General features: G+C 39.8%; 1 protein-coding gene across 1 annotated transcript in view; it reads left to right on the top strand.

Annotated features, from left to right (window-relative positions):
- The window catches only part of TNFSF4 (TNF superfamily member 4), a 111642-nt gene extending 108004 nt beyond the window's left edge, over positions 1-3638 (top strand). The window contains exon 4 of the mRNA XM_079940965.1: positions 1319-3638. Coding sequence (XP_079797091.1) covers positions 1319-1668 — 350 coding nt within the window. The 3' untranslated portion in view covers positions 1669-3638. The remainder of the gene's footprint in view (positions 1-1318) is intronic.
- Positions 3639-27153: the final 23515 nt, after the last annotated feature.

The following is a 27153-nucleotide window of genomic DNA, read 5'->3' on the forward strand; positions in this document are numbered from 1 at the left end:
CACTTAATCTTCCCAGGAACCCTTTGAGTAGGAATTATTCTCATTTTTTAGGTAAGAAAACTAAGGCTTTACTTCTTACAAGTTTGTCTGACTGTAAGACTTGTCATTCCCCAGTAATTCTATTATAGGACGGGATTTTACCTTAATGAGAGTTGGGGGACTTGAAGTCAAGGTGATACTTTACCTGGACAGCAGTATTTGGATCCATGATTAATACTTGAACAACCACCAGTAGTTTTCTGTATGGATATTCATTTGTTAAGTCCTCCTGAGCTAAAGGAAAGTATATCTTGCCTTCTAATAAGTAATCCTTACTTTCAATTCAAAGTATTTCCCATGGACTTGATACAAAGCAAGAATTACTGAAATGTGCCCAGCAGTGCACATTTCAGTAAAGTACCTATTCTTTCCTATCTCTGAGGGACATGGGGCAGAGTGGGGAGTTTGAGATGTGGTTGCTTGACCATCCAGGATGATATTGAGGCTACCGTAGAAATAAAAGAAATTTGGTTTTTTGATTTGCACTTGAAATGGCCCCACACAAAGCTACGAAATCCATCATTCTGTGTCCTCCTACTCTTCCTTTTCTTTCTCCTGTGGCAACCACTACTCCCAAGGCAGCTTCCAGGAAAAACTAGCAATAAAAAGGTAGAAGGGAGAAGTAGGTCATATTCTTGAGCTCTTCTACCTGCATCTTAATGAGCAGAATCTGAGCCCACGGACATTACTAAGCTTTACTTAGTATCACAGCATTACTAAGCTTAAATGACTGTTGGCAAAGGCCAGTAACACATGCTGTTGGTAGGTCTAGTGCCCAGGGCATGTGAAAAATTTTCATTTCATGATCAAGTGGAGAGAGGACAGAGAAGAGTTAAAAGCAATTGCTTTGCATGGAGGGGGTGTGCAGGACCCAGGCAAGGGGCACTTCCACCACCCTTTGCCCTAGTCTATCCATTGAGCAAGAAAGGAAGCACCGAATTGCCAATCCCTCCTGGTTTTGAAAAATCAGGGAAACCTTGAGGCTCCATTTCCTGCCACAGGTATGTTGTGATAACTGCCAGCTGCTATATTCTCTCTGCTCTTGAACCCCAGCCCCATCTGTAACCCTCTTGGCTACTAGTATTAGCTTTGCCTCATCTATTCCACAGGGAAAGCAGATTCCAACCCTCATGGAGAAAAAACAGTATTTTCTTCCTTTCATTCTTCTCAAAATCTCTCCCTATCTCTTTCTCTTCATGTGTTTCTAGACATATTGGAAGGCTGTTGCCCAACGCTGAGCTAAGGAATCTTTTTTTTTTTTTTACCCTACCCTCCTTAGAGTGTGAAAATGAGAATGGTTTCATCATCACATCCCCAAACAAGGATGGAACCATGAAGGTGCAAAACAACTCAATCATCATCAACTGTGATGGGTTTTATCTCATCTCCCTGAAGGGCTACTTCTCTCAGGAGCTCAGCCTCAGGCTTCAGTACCGGAAGGGTCGAGAACCCCTCTTCTCCCTGAGCAAGGTCACATCTGTTGACTCTGTCACAGTAGCCAATCTGGCTTTCAAGGACAAAGTCTACCTGAATGTGACCACTCACAGTGCCTCCTGCGAAGACATTCAGGTGAATGGTGGGGAATTGATTCTCATTCATCAAAATCCTGGTGGATTCTGTGTCTACTGAGGACCTGATGGCTGCATCTAAGCCAGGGCACCAACATGAATGCCAAACTGGGGGTGGACAGGACACAGATTCTTCCTTGGGAGTGGAGGAGTTATCCCAGCTCAGCCCTCATATATGGCCACTTGAGATGTGACCAGAAGATCACTCCCTTCCCCACTCAGGGATATTTAAATCTTTATTTTATGTACCAATTAACTTTATGTATTTATCCTTATACCTTCTAAATCACCTAGCCCTCATCCCTCAGGATTGCCTCAAGCCTGTTGGCACCTCCAAGAGAGTGAGAAAAATAGGTGCCTCTTCCTCAGGATGTTGTTTCTATTGATCAGGAAATTATTGTAATACACTTTCATTATTGAAAAAGACACTTGACTACCATGTGCTGGATATTTGACATCTGGTACTGTCAAAATGAAGAAGACCAAGGAGAGGGTTTATGAATCTGCCAAAGGTGGTGGATTGACCCCTGGCAGCCAAAGGTGCCTCTTCAAGATGAAATTGGTTGAAGTTTGCATATTGCCTAAATACCTCTCTCATGTGGCGGAGTTCAAAAGGAAAAGCAACTTGTGAACAGCTGTCAGGACTTGATGAAGATAGCTGGCTAAGGAATACTCTGTGCTTTTTTCTTTCTTTTTCCTCCATTTTGCTTTCCCAGCCTCCAAATGTTCTTGATAGAAATTTCCCTTCAAAGAACATCTCAGGGATGTGATGCTGTGAAAAATGTAATCAGTGACTTAAGGAAAACTGAGAGAAATTTTTCTAAACTGGGAGAGTGAGATAATTTATTGTGAGGGTTATCTTTATCACTCAGGAGAGCTGTGAAACTGGACCTCTCAGGGTAACAGTCAGTGGGAATTAAAACTGTCTGGGAAGGAAATCCCATTCTTTGCCACAGAGAGGCGAAGTAGCACATGCCCATCCTCCTGCTTATGCTGAGCTACATACTCAGCCCCACACCTTGTACTCATGGACCACCTTGTCTCAAAAAAAAAAAAAAAATGAAGCAATTCTATGATCAATTGCAACTTTATGTCAAAAAAACATTGAGACGCCATTACATCTTATGAAAAATAATGATCTCTGTCTAGAAACACCATAATATCACATATGATCTCACATTGATAGTTGAGGCTAGAAGGACCAATAATCAGCCAATACCAAGGCTTTCAAGAGAATAAGATCACCTAATGTTTAGTTTAAATATCCCACTTAATGTATCTGGCTTATGGCATTGTGGACAAATGTGATTTTTCTTAATTTCCAGATGATTTGTAAGTTTTCTGTGTCAAAACTTTTACAAATTTGAATTTTTTTATAAAAACTTTTTAGAATGGTAGCAAGTGTTTCCCTGCAGTTTTAAATAGAGTGTGTGACATATCATAGAATATTTCTGGATGATTCTGGGTCATCATAGTAGTTGTACTGTGGTGTGCTGCAGTGATATCTTCAGGGTCTCCAGAAAGGTGGAAGGCAGTTTGGCCCTACACTAAATGGTCTCAATTACATTTGGATTTTTTTCTTGTCTGTTTGATACAATTATTTTCCATCTCCAATTAAGTGCCTGTCTGTCTCCAACTATATTCCCACCACTCAGTTTTAATCTGTTATAGGCAGAAGCTAAATCAAAATTCTAAATAAAAAGAAGCTAAATAAAAGAAACTGTGCATAAGGTAAGAGTAACCAAACTCTGAGTGGCTGCCCAGGTACTCACATAATTGTTATAATCCTAGGTAAACATCTATGGAGGGCCTGCTGTAGACCAAGCGTTAGGCTAAATGCTTTACATGAATTGGCCCCCCACCCTTCCCCAAGCCGGCTTGCGGGATCTTAGTTCCTGGCCCAGGGCAGTGAAAGTGCCAAGTCCTAACCACTGGACCACCAAGGAACTCCCCTACGTGAATTGTTCTGAGCAAGATATTCTATGAGACCCGTCTTGACTACTCAGAGGATTTAAACGTGTGTGTGCGCATGTGTACTTCTTTGTTATTGACTATGTTCTCAAAGTCAAAGTTATTCAGTATTACTTATTCTAAGTAAATGTTTATGAATATAGATAATATTTAAGAAAATGTATGTTTATTTTTTTTAAGTTTGGAATTTCTGACGATATTTCTTCTGGACTACACATTCCAAGCCAAAGCTTGTTTTGTGGGTTGGTTGTCTTTGGTGTTACGGCCCCTCCTCACAGGCACCCACTCCCTGTGGGTACACATGGCCTGCTCTTCCCATGCTGGCCTCCTCCAGCCACACAGGGACATTTCTGCCATCCACTAGACTCACTCCCCCAGCTGCCACCCGTCAAAGTATGTGTGTCCTATGTAAATCATTCCTTCAAAGGGATAATTAACCTTTCTCCGAAAACAGTGGAGTTTTGTGGAAATGAAAAGTCAGGAGATTAGAATTCTAATTTTGACTCAGTCACTAACTAGCAAGGGACCTTGGACAACTAATTCCCCATTTTTGGATCCTGCTTTTTTCCTCCCTTGTTGAATGACCATTTTAGAATCTTATGCTCATAATGCTAACTGTGAATGTACGTAGTAAATACCTATGTACTAGTTACTGTGAGTCAATATGTATAATCTTCTCTTTTACTGTATGGAGTTTTTTTTTTCCTCCTACAAACTAACATTTTTCCTCAGCCTTTTTGGTGATTCCTTTGAGGGCAGTTGCCAATTGTTACTTAGTGACTTAGTGACTGTTTAGGGAATGGCTTAAGGGATTCCAGTCTTGATTCAAATTGTGATTAGTTCTTAAGCATACCAGGCAGGTCCCCTATTTTAAACCATAGTTTTGTATTTAGTGCTCTCCTGGCTCTCAGAGAGTATTAATATTAACATTAATAATATAGCTAATAATAATATTGATATTTACAGGGAAACAAATAAAAGATCTCAGAATTCACTACTGGTTAGAGTGTTGAGAGTTTTTATTTATCCTTCTCTTCCTTTCCGTGTTCTGATCAGCTAGTTCCCTGATGAGGGGAGGACAGGGTAAACTTTCTGGTTTCCTATCTGCCTCCAATTCCAGCCATCCCAGTTGTGTCCAAGGGATGCTTGAGCTGCCAAAGTCCACCTTTGCTTTTGAAAAGACATTCACTGGAAGTCCGCAGGGCTGTTCTTCATGGTTCAAGAGACTGATACAAATAGAATTCTACTATGTACTGTTGTCCTTTCCCTTGGGACTTCTTGTCTTGTCTCTTAACTGTGGGATGGTCTCTTTGAGTATTATGTCCCCTCTCCTTAGTAGTAATTACATCTGCAGTTTTAAGTAGAGGTCCTAACACTTAATGAGTTTGTGTGCACAAACTGGCCACAGTGATGCCTGTGCCACCTGTGATGGTGTTAACTCTCTCCTTCCTGAATGCTCCTCTTCCCTGACTTTTCTGAACTCACCCCTTTCTGGTCCACTCTTTCCCTCTCTGTTCGCTGCCTGTCTCCATCTCCTTTACCCCTCCTCCTTCTCTACCCATCATTTTTACAATAACGCTCTATAGAGCTCCATCCTCAGCCCTCTTTCTCTGCAATGGGGGTCACAGTCTGGCATCCAAGAAGCCACAGTCTGGCTTATGTGTGTGTTCAATTTGCTTTTTAAGTTTGAATTTAGTTGCTAACACTTAAACATTGGGGAATTTTTGGCTTCTTTTGACAAAACGATACAAAACAGGAGATCTGGTGATGCTGGGCCCAGTTTTGACATGACAGGAATCATCTCAAGCAGGGTAGCAGCCTCCTTCTTTAGAGGGACTATGCACTCTCCATTTCTCCAGAGTTCCCCCCGTTTCATACAATGTGCAAATGTGCCTATACCAGCTCACTTCACTCACTCACTGCCTGGCCATGGGGCATTTGAGTTGTGATCTCTGTTCCGTACACTTGCCAATTTCATTGATTCTTATGACTTCAACCTCTGCTCATATACTGATATCTAAAATCATTCTCCAGCTCAGATGTCTTGCACTCCAGAGTCAAACTTACTGTAATCATCTGTATAATTAGTAATAAATGCCATTCATTGAGTACTAATAGGCCAGACATCATATTAGCCATTTTATATGAATTGTTTAATTCTATCTTCCTAACAGCTCTTTGCGGTAGATATTATTATTCCTGTTTTATGTATGAAAAACGGAAATTCTAAGGGGTAAAGCAATTTGCCCAAAGACATGCAGCTTATAAGTGGTGGAGCTCAGAATCAAGACCAGGGATAGTTGACACCAAACACCATGCTTTTAACCACTGCTACCCTGCCTCTGGGAAACTCCATGTGGAAGTAATGGGCACTTTACTCAGGATGCTCACAAAAGTATGTCCTCCCCCCTCACCAAGCCTGCCCCTCCTCCTGATTCATGATGTTGTTTAAAGACATCATAATCATTGCTGAAGCCAGAAGCCCCAGTGTCATCCTGTTTTCCTCCTTTTCCCAGTCCCCACCCATAAGCCTGTGGGCTATGGCTTCTCCTCATTAACTCTTCTTTAGACTATAGAGATAACCTCTCACCAGGCCTACATGCCTCAGTGAGTTCTCATTGGATTAAGAAAATGATACACTCTAGTTCAATAAATGAATGAGATGAATGGACAAAATGAAGCAGAGTGCTATGGTGAAAAGCTCATGATGTTTGGAACCTAGTTTTATATCCTGACTCTGTCATTCTCTAGCTCGGTGACCTTGACAAATTTTTCTTTTTTTTAAACCTCTCTGAATCTTACTTTCTTTATCTGTAAAGAGGGGATATTAACACATACCTTCTGGGTTATTGTGAGCATAAGAGTACCTAACATATTGCCTGGAACATAGTTGGTCTCAATACTCAATAATTATTATTTTTATTTTTGGTTTCTTTATCTTTTTTTGTATTTTTTTAAACATCTTTATTGGAGTATAATTGCTTTACAATGGTGTGTTAGTTTCTGCTTTATAACAAAGTGAATCAGCTATACATATACATATATCCCCATATCTCTTCCCTCTTGCGTCTCCCTCCCTCCCACCCTCCCTATCCCACCCCTCTAGGTGGTCACAAAGCACCGAGCTGATCTCCCTGTGCTATGCAGCTGCTTCCCACGAGCTATCTATTTTACATTTGGTAGTGTATATATGTCCATGCCATTCTCTCACTTCGTCCCAGTTTACCCTTCCCCCTCCCCATGTCCTCAAGTCCATTCTCTAGTAGGTCTGAGTCTTTATTCCCATCCTGCCCCTAGGTTCTTCATGACCATTTTTTTTTTAGATTCCATAAATATGTGTTAGCATACGGTATTTATTTTTCTCTTTCTGACTTACTTCACTCTGTATGACAGACAACACCGTACACAAAAATAAACTCAAAATGGATTAAAGACCTAAATGTAAGGCCAGATACTATCAAACTCTTAGAGGAAAACATAGGCAGAACACTCTATGACATAAATCACAGCAAGATCCTTTTTGACCCACCTCCTAGAGAAATGGAAATAAAAACAAAAACAAATGGAACCTAGTGAAACTTAAAAGCTTTTGCACAGCAAAGGAAACCATAAACAAGACGAAAAGACAACCCTCAGGATGGGAGAAAATATTTGCAAATGAAGCAACTGACAAAGGATTAATCTCCAAAATTTACAAGCTGCTCATGCAGCTCAATATCAGAAAAACAAACAACCCAATCCAAAAGTGGGCGGAAGACCTAAATAGACATTCCTCCAAAGAAGATATACAGACTGTCAACAGACACATGAAAGAATGCTCAACATCATTAATCATTAGAGAAATGCAAATCAAAACTACAATGAGGTATCGCCTCACACCAGTCAGAATGGCCATCATCAGAAAATCTACGAACAATAAATGCTGGAGAAGGTGTGGAGAAAAGGGAACCCTCTTGCACTGTTAGTGGGAATGTAAATTGATACAGCCACTATGAAGAACAGTACGGAGGTTCCTTAAAAAACTAAAAATAGAACTACCATATGACCCAGCAATCGCACTACTGGGCATATACCCTGAGAAAACCATAATTCCAAAAGTGTCATGTACCACAATGTTCATTGCAGGTCTATTTACAATAGCCAGGACATGGAAGCAACCTGAGTGTCCATCAACAGATGAATGGGTAAAGAAGATGTGGCACATATATACAATGGAATATTACTCAATAATTATTAATTTACAGAAGTCACTCCACAAGGCAGAAAGTGAGTACCAAGTGAATAATGGAATTTATCTGGTTTAGTGATGGGGAAATCACTAAAGCAAATGGAAGAGCCTTGCAGAATTTAGATTGGAGAAGAGGAAAGGAGAACATAGCAGGGGGAGAACAGTGTGTGCAAATGCCTAGAGGTGGAAAATCTCATGGTGTTTTCTGGGGACAAGGAACTTCCATTGTGGTTATGACACTCATTCTCTCATTCCTTTATTTGAGCATATTCTGTTTTCCAGGACAGAAATCTGTGTTTGGTCACGGTTGGAGGTAAGGATTAATGAGTAGTTTGAGGATAAAATATTGGAGGCATTAAAGACATAGCTAAGAATTTTAGATCATATCCTGCAAAGGGAGACAATCAAGTTTTTGAATAGAGAGAATTTATCATGATTTGGGGGCACAGCCTAAGTTCTTGTCAATATCACTTTTCATTTTGACCCAATTCATAGGAGTACTGTTCTCTGTCAGTTGAACAAAAGCTTTCAATTACTTCTACTAGAAGAAAATAAGAAAAGGAAATGTCATAAAAGTTTTTAATACTTTTGGCAAAAGGTATACAGAGAACTTCTTACTAAATTCAGAATTAATGTTTAATGAATACCACAGTGGGTGGTTTTTAAAATATTAATTTTATATATATATATATATATATATTTTTTTTTTTTTTTTTTTTTTTTTGCGGTACGCGGGCCTCTCACTGCCGTGGCCTCTCCTGTTGCGGAGCACAGGCTCCGGACACGCAGGCTCAGCAGCCATGGCTCACGGGCCCAGCCACTCCACGGCATGTGGGATCTTCCCAGACCGGGGCACGAACCCGTGTCCCCTGCATTGGCAGGCGGACTCTCAACCACTGCGCCACCAGGGAAGCCCTAATTATATATTTTTTAGAAAGTAGTATTTTCAGATATCAACTTGAGAGATGTTGTGAGCACTAAAGAATAATCCCTGAAGATTTCAACCACTGTGCACATTTATTTGTTTGTGACTTAAATATATCCTGTTTCTAAAATTTAGTTTTTGGCAGTGCTTTGGAATTGCCTATCATCTGTCTATCTATCTATCATCATTATCATCTAATCTATCACCTATCTATCATCTATCTATCTATCACCCATCTATCTATCTATCATCATCATCATCTATCTTATCTATCACCTATCTATCATCTATCTATCTATCTATCTATCATCTATCTATCTATACTTTTCCCCTGCAATAGCCTCCCTCACAGAGTATGTGGGTAGCCTGGGACTTCCCCAAGAACATCCCTAGTAATTAGTCATGGTGGGTCTTATAGCCACTCATTCAATCCATAATCCATGGGATCAAGACATGGAAGGATATTGTTAAAATTTGAATGTAAATATTACTTAGGAGAGCTGACACATGAAGCCTATTAATGCTTTACCATTACCACTCCCCCCAGTAAAAACTGGTCAGATGGTTCATGCCAATCTTGAGGGCATGGGATGTAAGGTCCTTTAGTTCTGACTGATGCCTGGGGGACAACTAGGGTAGCATTCAATCCAGAAGCAAGCAGGGAGTTGCCTTAGGCAGAGAATGTTGAGCTTCCAGGGTATTCTATCATTCTGCTACAGCCCTTCAGAACTCTGGAGCCACTGTACAGGGGGTGTGGTTAAACATGGGCCTTGACCAGCATTTTGTTTAATGGAACTCATTGAGTTTGTTCATCTTCCTATGGTCTGTCTGTGGGAGGGAGCAGAGGAATGCTGGGAGCTGAAACAGACTTTTAGCATTTGGATTTCCTTGGAGTCATGCCAAGGTTGAGAAAATACTTTTATATTCATATACATTCTCTTTATTGCTAATGGATATAAAAGACCTTTATTCTCCTCTTGATTTATTCAGTCTTGACCTTTGGTTTTTGAGGTCTGAGGTTAACAGAACAGTAACCAAAAAAGCAATCTATGTTGTAGAAATATAAGCAGGAAATAATTTCTAAAGGTCATTTCAGCCCAGCTCTTTACTTTTATTTAGGATGTACTATTTATTAGTAAGGACATATATCATCTTAGTGATTTTTAAGATATTACAATCTGTATCCTCCCTGTATAATCCATTTTAAGAGTTAACATTCTATAATCCTATGACAATTCCTTAAGACAACTTGAACCTTTTAATTTATAAAAATCTCATTCACTATTATAAATAAGCAATAGTCAGACAGTCAACATAAATATATTCTACTCCTACTATATGCCAGGCATTGTACTTGGCACTTAGTGATACCTTTTTTCCTCATGAGAAATGAAAATGAGCCATTATTATTGATCTTTTACTCTCAAACCCCCAATACTTGCTGCTGTTATGTCTATTGTCCATCCCTCTCCTAGCACACATGCATTACCCAGATGCATTATAGAATATTATCGAGCAATAAAAACATTGATATAATGTACCACATTATTTGTATATTTTTCATTAAAACTATTTCTATTCCCTTAATCATGTTAATACTATTTTAATCTCTTAAAAATTGATGCAAACACACTATTTTTAGGTGAGTAATAAAAATTCTCATTTACAGTTAAAACATTTTATTGGAGGTCAAATACATAGTTTTTTTGGAAGAGCAGATATTTGAAAGTTCAAAATAATTTTGTCTCTGAATTTTCATTTTTAGAGTGTTGAATTCATAAGATAAGGAGACCAGAGACAGAGTTAGTAGATTTCTTGTATAGCATTCCTTATATGATTGATGACATTTTATCCATTCATCCACAGATAATTATTGAATTCCTACTTTGTGTTACTGTGTGCCTACTATGCTAGGTACTCAAAATATAAAGACAAACACAGAATCATTTCTTTCCACGAAGTATTGAGGGTAGTGCACAGTATTAACTGGAGTGAGGAGAAGCTAGATACCAGATGAGATATCAGGATATCAGTAAGAAACTGAGTGTTGATGACTATAAAGAAAGGAATGGATCTGAAAGATATCAGGAACAAAAAACTAATAGGACCTGTTGATTGGTAGGATGTGAGTGGTAGATTTAGTGGTGAGGAATTCATTTCCTCATTCATTAAAACTACTGTTGTTTTGAGAGTCATGAAAAAATAAGAAACAACAAACAAAAAACGAAGAGAAGATGAGAGTGCTATGAGAAAAAAAAATAGTGGGGTTATTTACTTTAAATTGGGGAGAGACCTTGTTGAGAAGATGCCATTTAACTCAAGATCTGAAAATTTGAAGAAACCAGCTGTTTGAAGCAAAACATGTTAGCAGGGGCCAATGAGGTGGGAGTGAATGGTGGAAAAAGGAAGTTAAAAAATTAGTCACATCTATGATCATGTGACCAACTTTGGAAATGAGAACTATAATAGTTATGAGTATTTTTCCTTATTTTGATATGACCATATTTATGCACATATTAACCACTGTCTTCCTTCCACTTTCCCGTTCCTCTGTCACATCTACTATAACATGTGTTCATGGTGTTAACTTTACATCTTAGTGTGACTCAGCTGGAAGAGGAATAGAACATCATCCAAAGATGGATAAGTGAACTTTGTATCTTATTTGTGGGAGAGAGTTAACATGTTTTTGGTTGCACAAGGGATAGCTGTATCATTGGTAGAAGCATCATTTTGCTATTGTCTTTATTTGGAAGTTAAGTATGATTAAAAGATACTATGTTGACAGGGGTGAACTGTGGTGGGTTCATATTAGTACAAGTTAGCTAAGGTTGAAGTATAATTCCTAGGATTCTTTTCCCTGTACAGGGAGAAGTTTGCATGAAATTTAGAAGGTGGAAATGAAGGAGCAGCCGTTTTTATACTTGAGAGGTTGGAGACATTGTGGCAACTGACACCCATTGGTGCTGATCTGCCAGGTCACCATGTTACTGTGAGGCAACACCCGAACTCACAGCTTATCTACCTCCTTCCAGATCTCCTTCCTCGGCTTCTCCAAGTCCTGGACCATATACTTGTGCAGCTCTGTGGTAAAGGGATCTAATTTCTCCTGCAGATTACCAGTGTCCTTAAAGTTGGTGGTGTCCAATGACAGATGTGGATTCCAGCTTGTCTTCCTGGGTCTAGTGTTCAAGAGAAAGTGATAGCATGGAGAAGAGGCAAGGAAGTACCAATATATAAGATAACAGGAGTCCTTGAAGAAGAAAACCAATTAAAAAAAAAACAGAAAAAGTGCTAAAAACTATAGTTTAAAAAACTTCTGAAATCAAAAAGATTTGAAACCACATATTGCATGCATGGGAATACTGACCCTCAATGACCAATACCAAGACATAGTGAAATTACTGAATTTAAAAAAAAGGGAAATCATTTAATAGGCACCTTGGCAAAAATGTTATCACCAGACTCTTTGAGACCAACACTCTATTAGTTTCCTATTTCTACTGTAAAAGATTACCAGAAACTAATGGGTTTAAAACAACCGAAACTTGTTCTCTTACAGTTCTAGAGACGACAGTCTGAAATGAATCTTACAGGGCTAAGATCAAGATGTCAACAGGGCTGGCTCCTTCTGGAGGGTCTCAGGGAGAATCCATTTCTTTGTGTTTTCCAGCTTCTAGAGACCATTCTCATTCCTTGGTCAATAGCCCTGCCTCACCTCACATTTTCTCTCCTTGCTTCAATCAACGCTTTGCCTTCTTTCCTTTCTGTAGTCAAATCTACCTCTGCTTCTCTCTCATAAGGATATTTGTGATTGCATTTAGGGTCCATCTGGATAATCCAGGGTAACCTCCCTATCTCAGGACTCTAAATCACATCTGTAAAATCCCCTTTGCCATAGAAGGTAACACACACAGTCTCCAGGTATTAGGATATGGGTATCTTTGATGGGGGCTGGGGGAGGCATTATGCAGCCTACCACAAACACTTACACAAACAGCCAGAAGAAAATGGAAAACATTTAAAATACTCAAGGAAAGAAAATACAAGATAAAAATTTTATATCCAGCAAAAATAACATTCAGATATAATGGGTATAGATAAATTGCTTTCAACTTTTAAGAACTCAGGAAATATTGTTCCCATAAACCCTTCCTGAAGAATCTATTCGAAAATGAGCTATAATAAATAGATAGACATTGACCTAAGGACTTGGCGGTGATCATGAAACACCTAGTTTTCATAAAGATAAGACTTGGAAGGAAGAGATTATAGTATATAATGGCTACATCCTCTGACAACATAATATAACTTTAAAGTGTGTAAGGGAGATGGGGAGGGTATATTAAAAATATGTTTTAAACTGTTCTTAGTAACCATATAGATGGTAGTCGTATTAGTACAGCTATTCTGAAACTGTGTTGTGTATAATGTGGAATAAAATTAATGTACAATCATCATTTAAGGATTAGCTCAAAGAAAACTCCCCTTTAAGTCCTCCTTTAATTCCACTAGGAAGAAGAAATCTTTTCCTTTCTTTGAATTCCCATTATACATTATAAAATTCTTTTATGATACATTTAAAAAAATTTTATTATGGTGATTTGAAGCAAGTCTTTTTCTCAGGCACTACAGTGATGAATTTCTATACCTGACACAGTGCTAAGCATATAAGGTTGGCCAGTGAATAATATTTTGTGAATAAATAAATGATTTATCTCAAACTTAGCAGGTACAGAGATAAAACATGGGTATTACTAATAAAATTCTCATACTGGGTCCACATTTCTTTTTTCCCAAAGTGTTGTGAAGGATAGAGTATCTTCATTAATAATATCTGCTCACTAAATAGTGAAATGTTCCTTCTATAAGCCAAGGTCCTGCCCTCTAGTTATTTGTTGTTGTTTAGATTGGTAGTATGGAAATAGCTCCCTAAGGACCCATACTTTTATTGTTTTCTGAAGGTAGTTTGTTCCTATGGGTATAATTTGTTAGACAAGCCTCATAAACCATAATTACCCGAAAAAAGTAATCCCACCTTTGTTAATCACCTGCCCACACCTTTATAGCTGTAGAATTCATTCTGAGTCTGTAGCCTAGCCACGTGCTTACAAGCAGAAGATACTTGTAAGAGGAGACTTCTGCCAGTTGCTCTTAGACGAGAAAAAAAAGCATGACTTTCTTCTGGCTTGGCTGACTTCCCTGTTAATTTAGTGTTAGTTGAAAACATATCTCACTTGGCATGCAACAGGAGTCTTGCTGGAAGAGGAATAAATATCTAGCTAAGGAGACTGGAGAAAAAATAGTATCCCAAGCTAAGTCTAGATGAGCAGACAGTTGAGTCTAGATCCACATTCCATTGAATTAATGTTCTTCCCATAAAGTTAAATAGACAGGAAACTCTCTCAAATTGCAGTAAGTCATGCTCTTCATAAGACTTTTGCCAGAAATTCTCAAGTGGCTAAGTGGCAGGCAGCACAATGTATGCTATAATTTCCTAAATAAAAGCTTCCTTCTTAGGAGGGCTGAGATGGCCCTTGGGACCATCAAGAAAGGGAAGGGAATGCAGTGAAGGAAAAGCAAAAATAAAGCAGGCATGGAGAAGACAATCAAGGAAGCGACAATATAAATGTCCTTCAAAAACAAAGATTTACAATAGAGATTTATTAAACTTGAGGTTTACAATAGAGGTTTATTATTATTTCAATTCAATTTATTTGAACAAGTATTTGTTCAGTTTCTTTCACTAGGTGCCTGACACTGTAGGTGTTCTGGAGAATCTGAGAGATATAGAAAGGAAGTAGAATAATATGATTGGTATAAACCCAATATTTGGAATCAAAGGAGGCTTGACTTCAAGTTGGGATTTTACCATCACTTATCAGCTGTGTCCTTTGGCTAATTACTTAATTGTAGGTCCCCTATTCATTGCCTTCCCTGCTCCACCACTGTACAAATAGGGATAATGAAACATATCTCACTGGATTGTTGTGAGGGTGAAATGGAGCACTAAGCACAGTTCAGTTCTCGACACTTTCAAGATATTTAATAATCTTTAGTCACTACTTGTAGAGTCTTATTTAACAGAAACCAAAGACATAAGAGCCTCTAAAAGAAGTAGAGAGAAAATTTTGTGGGTTTGCAAGAAAGATGAATAAGATAAATGGAATATTTTGCATCATTAGCAAATGGTGCAGACTTTATGATTTGTATGAAGTAGTAGGCCTGATGGTTTTTATTTTATTATTGAAACTTCTATGGGCTTAAGAAAGTTTTAAAAAAGGCAGACTTAGCATTTTACAGATGAGAAAACTAAGGTTTACAATAGCAGAGACTACTAGCTAATTGACAAAACTGTTTTCTTTTCTCTCTGCCTCCTACTTGCAATACTCTATGCTCTTCTCCTATATACTGGCTGGATATTGATCTCCAGCGAAACTTTGAAGCCTTCTTCAGCCTGGGTCTGTAACTGACTGCATGAAATAGTCTCTTTCCTGTCTCTCGTTATCAATCAGAAACACCTTTTTGGCCTACATACACAAGCAATTTCCACTGCTTTAAGTTATTCAGTCTAGGATTTTTTTTTTTTAGTAACTAGGATTGCTCAGCTAAAACAGTTGGAGAGAATAAGAAATTGACTATATATAGAACAACTCACAGAGCCATATTTAAAATCTTAGAGCATCAAGGAATCAGATCGTAAATCTACCTTTATCATTTTTTACACCTGTTGTACCTCTAGACATAGCTTGAAACTTGTGAAACTGTTGGTCTGGTTCCTAACTATGCTGGAATTAATGCGTATTGGTGGGGAATAATCCTGTTTATATTTGTATTAAAAATACAAGTGGTTAAATGTAAGCTTTACATCACTTCTGTAATTTGGTGACACTTGCTTTTGTGTACTTTCTAATGTCGTTGTACAGGTTAAGTCAAGCAATATGGCAGTACTACAAACACTGTTCTTCAGAAGTCTAAATATGTTATACAACAATTTAAAAAGTCTTGCATACAAAGAACAGTGGGGTCTTCAAATCAATTATTTTCCAAGGAGCTTTTCCTACTTTAAAATCATAGAATCATGGTTATGATGTTAACAACTAATTTTCATGGAGCTTATATCTTGCCATGCACTGTTTTAGGCGCCTGGAGTATAACCTTATTCACCACTACGCCAAAGAGACCTTAGACTCCACATCTCTGCTCAAAAGAGATTATAAATGACTCACTTGGAGTTTTTACAAACAAAAAAGTCTCTAGATTCCTTGCAGTAGTGATCAAGGAGAGAGATGAAAACTTCACCACTGACTTGTCTGGTTTAATTCATTACCTATGCTTTATTTGCAAGTCAACAGTTAAGGTGTCCTTTGTAACCTAGCCAGTCTGGTGTGCTAGAATAAGAGATGTACTTAAGGTAAGACCCTTGGGTTCCGGAATAAAGTCTGCCACACACGTCACAACCCTGGGCCTTAGATCTGTAATTTCTTGTCCTAATTCTTATTGTCAAGAAGTTCTAAATCTATGGGATGGATAAATCTGTCAGTATAATCTCTAAAACTTCTGAATCTAACATTCTACTAGAGGACCAGCCATATTTAAGGGGAAAAGGTACCACCAGCACTGCCACCAGCACCACTACCATCAGTGTTGTCATACATCTACAGGCAATGGGATAGTATGGTGGCTAGAAACAGATGTGAAAGCCAGATGACCTCTTTGAATCTTGGTTTTACCATTCATTAGCTGTGTGAGCTTGGGCAAAATACTAGACTACTCTATGCCTCAGTTTGTTCATCTGTAAAATAAGGAGGAGAGTAATAGTTACTTCACAGAATCATTGAGGAGATTAAGTTATTTCATGTATGTAAAACATTTAGAAGAGTGCCTGGCATATAATAAGCACTGATTACATATTAGCTATTATTGTTATGGTTTTAGGGTAACTTATGTCACTGGGGAAAATATAAGGCCACTGAGGTCGCATATTGCTGTCACCTCTCTCTATATATAAAGAGCATGGTCATAGGTGGCCAAAAAGCATGGATATTTTGACTCTCTGTGGGTGAGGGCTTTTAAACATGAGGAAGTACTGCTAACATTCTGATTCTTAAGTTGGATAGGGGGTAATGAGTGTTTTATTACTGTGTTCCATAATGTACATATTATTTTGCATGCATCAAATATTTCATCAAAAACAATAGGATTTGTGAAGTCTTATTTATGAATTTATATAAAATTATATAAATGGATGTGCATATGTAATATGAATGGTTTTATAACATTTAAAAACTCATGGGACAAGCACTCTGATTACCTCAGTTGTAGAGTGACATCCAAAGAGCTGAGTTAAATGCAACGTTGGCTTGCTTTGCCCAGAAAATGAGACTGAGTGGGGATGAGCCGTATCAGATACAATGGTAAGTGGGTGAGATTTGTCTTTGATGCCAACAAGATCCTTGTCTTTACTCTTTTATGCTCCTGGTTTTCCTTCTGGTCTCACATTCTATACTTATCAAATCACACTTTTGGGCCACCATCACCTATTGCCTGGTTTTATTCAACATCCTCCTAATAGGTCCCCTTGCCACCAATCAAGTCTCCTCCAATCCTGTCTCTACCCCGCATGTAAGAGGTCCTTTTGAAAATACAACTTTGACCAGGTCACTTCTTGGCTTGAAACTCTTGGATGATGAGTCTCCATTGCCCTCAAGGTAGAATTAACATGGAATGACATAGCAAAGACTACTAGTTCCCTTTAATATTGTTTTCTCCTTCTTCCTTACTAACAGAACCTTGATTTTGTTAGGGAGAGCAATTGTGCTCAACTAAGAAACTACATTTCCAAGCACTCCTTACAGATAGGAGTGGTTGTATGACTAAATTCTGGCCAGTGAGATATAAGCCAAAATGTCAAGTGTGGCATCTCGAAAAGTTCCACCAAAAGGAAACTAACTCAGGGGGACTGTAACCTGTTGCTTTTTCTCTCTCCTTCCATCTCCTTGACTGAAAGAAATAGTGGCTCAAGCTGAAGTGGCCATCGTGAGACCTTGAAATGGTCTTGTGGAGAGGGGTCCTGCCATAAAGATGGCAGAACTGAAAGTAAGAATGAGCTGAAATCTTTGATGGTTCCTCCATCATGGAAATAGTTTGGACTGTCTACTTCTGGATTTGTTTTACATGAGAGAAAAATAATCCACTATCTTATTTAAACGGTGTTTTGGTGACTGCCATTTCTCACATCCATACATAATTTCTAAATGATATTCGTGGCTTAAGGTCTGGTATCTATCTCTTCAGCCTCATATTCTACCCACTTTTGTCCTCAACCCTCGAAGACCTATATCTAAAGCATAACAAATTAGTTTCAGTTCCTTAAGCCTGTTTTCGAATCTCTCTGCCTAAAATGCTTTCTTCCCTCCCTTTGACTAGTTTAATGTCTACTCTTCATTCTAGTCTTAATTATCACTTATTCCAGGAAAGCTTCCTTTTCATTGTAAGTCTAAGCAGTTATCCTTCCTACCCATTTCCATTAAATCCTATACCTTCTATCCTGTCTGGTATCAACTGTAATTGATAAATTGCTTACCTGCTTCCTTTACTAGGTCTTAGGGTCAGTGATAGCAAGAACTGTGTCATGTCTACAGTTTTATCTCTAATATCTACTGCAATCCTGGTACCTTACAGCCAGTCAGTAAATGTGTGGTGACTAGTGAATGAATGAATGAATTCATACCAAAATGAAAATTATGGATTTATCTGCATGAGCTTCTTCTAATAGGGCTATTTTCCTGTAAAAAGAGGTCAGAGTGTAACTCCTATGAAAGAGGTGGGTGGTCCTTTTGGTCCCCCTGATGTCACATGATGTAGCCTTTTGTTCCACAGAAGCAAGAGAAAATAGCAGATTTCCACTTTTGTCTATGATTTGCCTTTATCAATATGCACTCCTCACTCTTCCTCCTTCTCCTTTTTTCCCACATACCATGGCTTAGAGGAAAATTCAATCAAGGATGGTTATTTCTTCAGGGAAAATATCATCTCTGATTTAAACCAAACAAAACCCAAGGGATTGGGCTGGCTCTTTTGAGGTTGAGTAATGGGTTTAGAGGAGAATGTCACCATGTGCCAAATATTGCACTGATACCGTCAGCTCTTTGCGCAAATTTGACTTTTTTTCCCCAGCTTTTGTTACTCACACTTTCATGATCTCTTTTTCCTTTCTGAATAGATAATAATTTGCCAAATGTTAACTTGCCTTGGGGTCTGTGTCTATGGAGAGACTGAAACCTGGCTGGAAGTATTTGTTTGCCAAGAGTGAATTACACTGCTTATGATTTTCTGGAATAATTTTGTGTTTAAAATAACTAACACAAAATTGTTACTTAAAACAAGCCAAGTTCCCCAACACAAAGATGAACAAAAACTTAAGGAAATCCCACAACATGAAACTTAGTATTGTCAAAAGAAGTCATTGTAAGTTGGAGCTCCCCGAGACGTCTTCATGGATGTGGTAAGCTGTAGATGAATATTAAGATTTCTGATTGAGTAGCAGAAAAAATTAAAATGCTAGGCAGCTTGCCCTGCAACTTGCAATCTTTGTGGATCCTAACAGACAGAAAACTTGTATTGCCAAGAAGAGTTACAAAACCTAGACATTCCTCAAGGCTTTGGAAAAAAGTCAAGAATTACTCCATGGTGCAATAAACAGGATGAGAAGCCAGAATAAACCAGAATAAGGACATCTGTCATTTGTGGCTGTCCAAAGTCTTTTAAATAGACTCTATACTTTGATTGTTCTCCTGTTATGATTCCCACCTTTGTTGAATAGGATGGTGCTGGCATGTAATCTAGATTCCACCAATCAGACATGTAACTTTGGAGTAAATAATGTAAGGAAAAGGGCTGGGTGCAGGTGGCAGTGGCTTGGTTCTGGGACCAGTGTTGAAAGTGCTGTTCTGTGGTGAAGTTCTGGGAGGAGTTTTTGGAAACTCAGCCATAAGTTTATTTCTCTGGACCCTTGAGCTACCTAATATCCCATAATAAATTCCTTTTCTGCTTAAACTAGCTATTGATAGTTTTTGCAACTAAGAGACCTAGCTGACATTCTGTTGCCTCTTGATAACATTTGTGGGTCTTGGCTTTAGAATTGCCCTTCATCCCTCACTGGTTATCGAGTGGATCACATGAAGTTGAAGCAGTAGAGTCACCATGTATAACTCATGATATAAGCAGAGTATGAGTTCATTGCCTCCCTCCATCCCTTTAATGTTTCTTCAGAGGAGGTACTCTTTCCTATTCTCCTATGAAAACTCTAGTGGATCCGAAGGCTTTTATGTTCAGGAGGTAGGGTTGCTTCAAGTAACAAACACAGTCTGAAGTCGGTAATTAGAATATCCAGGAGGAGATATTAAACAGATATCAAAATGTGATTTAATGGCTTATCTCCTCCTACTCCTGGATCAGCCTGTCTCAGCCTGGAAGCTTCTAGTAGGGAAGGGGAATGTGGTTGGCTGCTTCTCCATCTCCCTATCGATACTCTCATCCTTCCCCAACCTGCTGGTCTGGGAGTGTAAAAGGGATAGAAAAAGCATCAGTTGAACCAACCAAATAGAGTCAGTTTATATATGGCAGCTGTTGAAAGCAGTCTTTCATGAAGCACTTTGGTGGCTCTTTGGAAGCCAAGATCAAGTCTCTCAGACTTCAAGTTCCCTTGTCCTGAGAAGACACTTCCCTAATCTAGATGGTTACTTGTGCCTCCTGTAGTTTCTGGTAATCTGGCTTTCATCTCCAACTTTTTGCTGAGGTTCTGCTGCCTCTTTAGGAGGCTGTATAGGACAAGCACTCGAGATGAGCTCTCACATCTGGTTCCCATCAATATCGCTTGCCCTGAGAAACTCTAGTAGTGTTGGCTAATCTCAATGTAACAGTACTTCCCCTGTCCTTGCCACCAGAGCAGTTGGCTCATATTTTGAGTTGATATTCTCTGGGTGGACATTAGACTGCACACCCTTATGACCCGTAGAGGTCACATGTTAAGCTCTTTCAGTGGCCCCGTGGAAGCCCACACCCCTCTTATGAGGGAGATGAAGGGGCATGTATCTCTTTCTAACATCTTGTTATAGAAATAAAGGACAGGTAAATGTTTTGTTAAAGATAAAATTCTTTCAAAATCAAACTAAATTCAGCAAACATATGTGCAGTGAGTAGCGAGTTAGGCCCTGGGGATGCTGAAATAAATAAAATATACTACTTCCTCCCCATGTAGAAGATTTATAACTGCAAACAAGAAATTGCAAAATGGCATGTGCCAGGGAGAAATGGTGGCATAAATCACTCTGCTGGAATGATTTGGTCAGTGGAGTAGATACTTAAGGAATGAGTAATGACATAAAGAGAGAGTATACCACACAAACTCAATGGGAAATGTCTGGATGTATGAGTGACATGGGAAACTTTGAAATTGAGAGAGAAGATTATGCTAGGAATCCGGCTCATTGAAGGGAGAGTTTCCCTTTCATTTGCTACAGAGAAGTTTTAGATTTTACACTTCGAGTGACATCTAGGAGGCTCATGGCTTCAGATATCTGCATACTTTGTTCACCTTTAGGTGTCTACATAAGTTTGAGAACATATACTGAGGACATCAGAAAATACAAACAAGACTTTTGCTTCTCTAAAATTCTCTCAGGGAAAATAGAAAACAAGCACAAGGAATTTCTTAATGAGTAGAATTAGTTTCCTTGGATCTGAATAAATTAACAATAGAAGAAATTCTCCAGGTTATATTCTCTGGTCACAGTATAATAAGGTGAGAAATAGTTATTAGTAATACTTTATTGCTATTACTTTTATTGATGTAAGAATTCAAATGAATAACAGGAATACCATATGGAAAATGTTTAAAAATCTCCAATATAACCACTAAAATAAGACATAAGCCAATTACTTAATAACAGACCTTGGAGTAAATAACAAAAATTGGAAATCTTCGTAATACAGGAAGTCTTGGGGATGGAGTCACAGAAATACTCAGAGGTCAATTCATAGTTGTCAATGCTTTCACTGTTAAAAAAAATAAAGAGCAAATAAACAAATAAAGCATTTACCTTGATTATATAGGGGAAAAAACACGTTAAAAGTCTTAAGAAAACTAGCAGAAATGAAGTAAAACAAAAGCTGAAAAAATTAATTGTTAAGAAAAAAATGTTGGGACTTCCCTAGTGGTCCAGTGGTAAAGAATCCACCTTTCAATGCAGGGGACGTGGGTTCGATCCCTGGTCAGGGAACTAAGATCCTACATGCCACAGGGGAACTAAGATCCTACATGCCACAGGGCAACTAACCCTGCATGCCACAACTACTGAGCTTGCGTGCCTCAACTAGAGAGTCCATGTGCCGCAAACTACAGAGCCCACATGCTCTGGAACCCGCACGCCAGAACTACAGAGCCCATGTGCCCTAGAGCCTGCACGCCACAAGTAGAGAAGAGAAAAAACCCACAGGTCACGACTGGAGACAAGCCTGCGTGCTGCAACGAAGAGCCCACGTGCCACAACGAAAGATCCTGCATGCCTCAACGAAGATCCCACGTGCTGCAACTAAGACCCGACGCAGCCAAAAATAAATAAATTTTTAAAAAAGAAAAAAATGTTAAAAGCAGAACCAACAACCCCAAGAGCTATAATTACACTTAGAAGACTGCAGATTTTATCAAGGAAAGAAAATGGAAGAAAAGGAAGAAGAAAAAGGAAGAAAAGCAGAAAAAACAACGTGGAAGAGACTGTTAGCAAGGGTTCCCTGAACCAAGGGGGAGGAAACCTGTCCAAGGGGACGGTGGCAGAGTCTCAGCATTGCAGGGCAGATGACACAGGTAATCAGAAGGCCGAAGCAGAGCTTCCAGCCTTTTTGCCAATTAGGGACCCTTCTCAGGCAGGCACTGAGAATAAGGAGCTCCACCTGAGACAAAGACAAAGAGAGAGAAGGAGTGGCAACGGCCCCTCAGGGTGAACCCCACACATTGGGGAGTGATGATGTTCTGTTATCTTTTCCATTTCTTCTCCGGTAGTTGATGGTCTGGATCATGAGAGGCCCCTACTGTGCTCCTCAGAGTTGGGAGTGAGGAGAGTGAGATTTAACACAGGGAACAATTGAACACCATTTAACACGGTGGGAGGCGGGGGCTGTCCTCACTCCTGGGACTGGGACTCACCGCTGTAGCTGCAGTGAGAAGTCAGGAAGCTCCACCAGGTGGGTGACTAAACAGAGGAATGCTGTGCCCATCATCCCGAACGCCTCAGTGCTTATATCCCCACAACGCTGGGGCCTCTCGGGTGCTGGATCACTGCGTCCAGTTGCCACCACTGTCTTGAAACACTCATGTCTCAGGACCATACTCACCAGACACAGCTGCTGCAGGAAGATGGCCTTGCCTCCCTTCTGCCTTCCAAGTTTCACAGGAGAGCCCAGGCAGAAGCTCAGTCACATCCAGGACCTCAGCTGAGAAAGAGGCTGGGAAATGTGGTCTATAGTTTTTCAGATTACCAACCAATCCAAACCCAACCAAACCACAGAAGGGGGTTGGAAACCAATGTCAAGTGCTGATGATGGTATTCGGCACAATGTGTCTAGATGTAGGTTTCCTTTCATTGACCTTGTTTGGGGCCTCAATCTGAGAGTAGATGTCGTTTATCTATTCTGGAAAATTCTCAGCCATTATGAACTCAAATGTTGCCTGACTTCTCTGGGTTCTCACTTTCTCCTGGTTTTTGGCCTCTGAAGATTCATCATTACTTTCTCTCCATTGACTCACTGAAAAAAAAAAAAAAGTCTTTTTTGGGGGGAGTAATTTACCCAAAATGTTAGGTTGTTTTCAACCTTTCATTTGGACTCTACTGAATAATATAAGTAATAAAAATGTCCTGAGGTAAAATCTAATGTAGGTTTTATCACATGCTTAGTTTTCCCTCCTTCAACAATGAAAGTTTATTAAAGAAAAGCCAGGAGCTGAGGGACCATGGGGTTTATGGGGCTGTCTTTATGGTTTTTGTAGAGGCCAGGGCTGATCCACACTTGCTGGCTGAGGTTAACTATCAGGTCCAGCAAGGATGCCTTTGGACAGTGTTTAGTTAAAGCTAAATTTCGTAGGTAAATTGGTCTATGGCATACGTCAAAGCTTATTTCTCATTAAAGAGGAAAGCAGGTAATGGAACATCAGTTCTCAGTGACAGGGGAGAGAAGCAGCTTCTAACTCTCTTGGTGGTGTGGTTCAAGAGTGGCACGGACATTTCAGAGCCCTCGCCCTAGAGTTGCTAGACATGAACCATTAATTGGACATAACAGGTAATATTTCTGAGAAGGAAGCAATGAGCAAACTGACCTGCAGCAAATACACAACATAAATAACAAGATTTTATTCCTCAAGAGGCCACATTAGGGAAGAGGTGCAAAACAGCTTCCAATAGGGGTTACTTGATGGGGTTCAGAAAACATTACTCTGAAACATGGTGCCTTGACATCATTGAATATTGGAAGCTAGAAAAAATAGAGACCTGACAGGTGCAGGGAGAATTCTGAATGTCCCCTTCTCCCCTGAAGCAGCCCTTTCTATACCTGCAGGAAAAAAGGATTCTTATTTCCAAAGATGGAAGGATGCTAAGAGGAATCCAGAGGAACATGTCTCGCTAAGTTTCCCAGTTTACTACCTTTAGCTCATATCCCTTTGTTCTATCATGTTTTTCCATGACTTCCCACTCTTCATCAAACCTAGTATAGAAACACTCAGGCTTAACTATTTCTTCAGGTTTTTATTTCCCTATAAAGCCTCCAGAGTCATGTAAAACTTACATTAAATAAATATGTATGACTTTTCTCCTGTTAATCTGTCTTTGTCCGTTTAATTTTCAGGCCCAGCCAAGGAACCTAATACTTTTTCCTCCCCTGCACTTAAGTGGAGACACTCCTGCAGCAGTTCATAAACATGCAATTAAAAATAATTTTTTCCCCTTACTGCAGGGCCATAATGACTCCAGGAAGAGAAAGGAAGTCTGTTCCCTAGTACCTGAACTCCTTACGTGCATTCTCTCACAGCTAGCAGGGGCACAGAGAACATGGTGACAAAGCCTCCTTGAGAGCAGAACCCACAGATACTTTCTACCCTTCCTCTGGGTCAGGGATATATGTATTCCACTAGATTCTGCCCATCCAGTTAAAGTGGCAAGGCATCCCAGCTGTTGATCTGGCTAAAGGCTAATGCTGGGGCCCAGGTCATGGCTGCTCTGGGCCTGAATCTTGTATGAGGCACAGAGGTGTAGAAGGGAGACGTAGTTCACTGATGCACAGCTGCACTCACTCAATCCCCTCCAAGCTTTCTCTGCCACATTACAGTGTGCTCATTAAAATATGCAGTTGTCCGGCCACTACCCTGTTTAAAATCCTTCAATGACTCCTTCATTACCTTCAAAGTAAAACCCAAATCTGTTATAGAAGATCGTTCATGATCTCAGCCAATGGTTACTTCCCCACTCCAACCATTCAAAACGTTTTGGTTTCCCATGACTATATTTCATTGTTCCCAGTGTCTGGTCAGAGTAGACCATGCCCTGGGTCTCCCAAGCTGAATCAATGAATTCTCTGCCCAAGGACTTTGGGGCTTGAGGGGAGAGAGAGACAGAGAGAGAGAGGAGGAGGAGAGAGAGAGAGAGAGAAGGAGAGAGAGAGAGGGAAAGATCACTTAGACCATCTCTGGTAGTAAAAGTTGCAAGAGGTCAAACTCAAGTGTTGGCAGGTGACCATGTTTTACCCCAATGTGGAGAAGACCACTCAGCAATGAGAGAAGATGAGATCCATGTGCAGAGAAACGTGAAAGAGACTGAAACGGAGTCCTGGCAGCATTGAGTACCCAGCTCCAGTTGGGTTTCATTACATTGTTGACCTGGCTAACTCCTTATCCTTAAGAGTTGTGTGTGAGACATTTCACAAAAATAAGGACATGAGTTTCTGGTCTCTAGTGAGGGTGCCATAAAAAACATGCCATGTGGAGCACTTTCTTCAGTTAGGTCTGCTTGGAATAGCATTTGCCTGAAGGACTGAAGACATCCAGTTATTTCTAGATTGCCCTTGACTCAAAAACATGCCTGAAGAAAATTTTTTAACATTTTTTTTTTTTCTTGAGACATTTATTTACTTTGTAAAAAAAACATTTTGAGGCTAGTTCTTCTCAGCGACTAAGACAAGATCCTGACCTTTATGAAAATACCTGGTATTTGAAAAAGGTAACGTGTTGGAGCATTCAATGGAAAAAAACTGCCCCCTAGGTACAAGTCCAGGCTAGCGATGTTTGGAATGCAAGAAAGAATCTAAGGAATTAAATTAGAACTCATTATTATCTGCAGAGCATGTCTTTTAGGCTTTGGGATTGAGCAAGTTTGTGCTGTTTGAAGTTGAGATGTGGAAACATGCACCCAAGAAATTTCCCTTTTGTTGTTAGCACAAGTCAATACCTGGGAAGCTGGTCGAGAAGAGGTGCAGTGAGGTGTGCCCTGTGATGACTCCTTCCTTTTCATTCACAAGAACCTGGCTCTGCTCTCCCCACTCTCAGGGCAGGGGGTGACTGAAGAGTCTGTACAAGGCTAGCAAAGTCAGGCAGAAAGTCCATGATGTAGCGCCACACACTGCAGCTGAGAAGGGAACCATTAGTTCAGTAAAACCAAACCTGAGAGAGAAGTGGGCAGAGGAGAGGAGAGGAGCGGGGCGCTGGATCAGTGTAATAGGATGTTCATAGCTGGGTCTTCAAACTGGAGTCCCCCCTGAACCTAGAGGTACACCAGAGATTAAGGAGAACATGCTGGGTTGTCCTTTCTGGACGTTCTTTATTAAAAAGAAAAAAAAAAAAATCCTTCTCAGACTTTACATAACAAGGAACCCAAAAAAAGGGAAGGGGGTAGGTTTGGTACTTGCAAAGCCTCCTTTAATTAGGCACAAGTCAGTGTTCCACTGGCATATTTTGCACGATTTCAAGAAGAATCATTATTCCAAGTCCTCAGGGTGGTAGAATTACCTTGGCACCAAACCCCAGGGGTCTACTCCAAGCCCCTGCATCTCTCCAGGAGCAGGAACCCAGCCTGGATCTCCTGGTATTAGGGAGGCAGGACCTTATGGGACCACTAAAGAATCCGGCAGTTGGGGGAATAAAGGCAGGTCAACAAAGGTTTGAGGGTGGGACAGGGCTCTGATGCGTGAAAGGAGGAGTCTGGATACGTTTCTGAGCCCAAGCCTCCCGCCTTTGCCTGGCTAACCCAGCAAGCAGCTGCAGCTCCTCAGGAGTGTGCCAAGTGAAAGAAGTAGATATTTGGTTTCACTTTTTAAAGTAATCACAACTTAGAGAAACTGGCAGAGGTAAGATCCCTCCAGGGCTTCTGCTTTGATGA

The sequence above is a fragment of the Stenella coeruleoalba genome, assembly GCF_951394435.1.
Source record: "Stenella coeruleoalba genome assembly, chromosome: 1".
Lineage (NCBI taxonomy): Eukaryota > Metazoa > Chordata > Mammalia > Artiodactyla > Delphinidae > Stenella > Stenella coeruleoalba.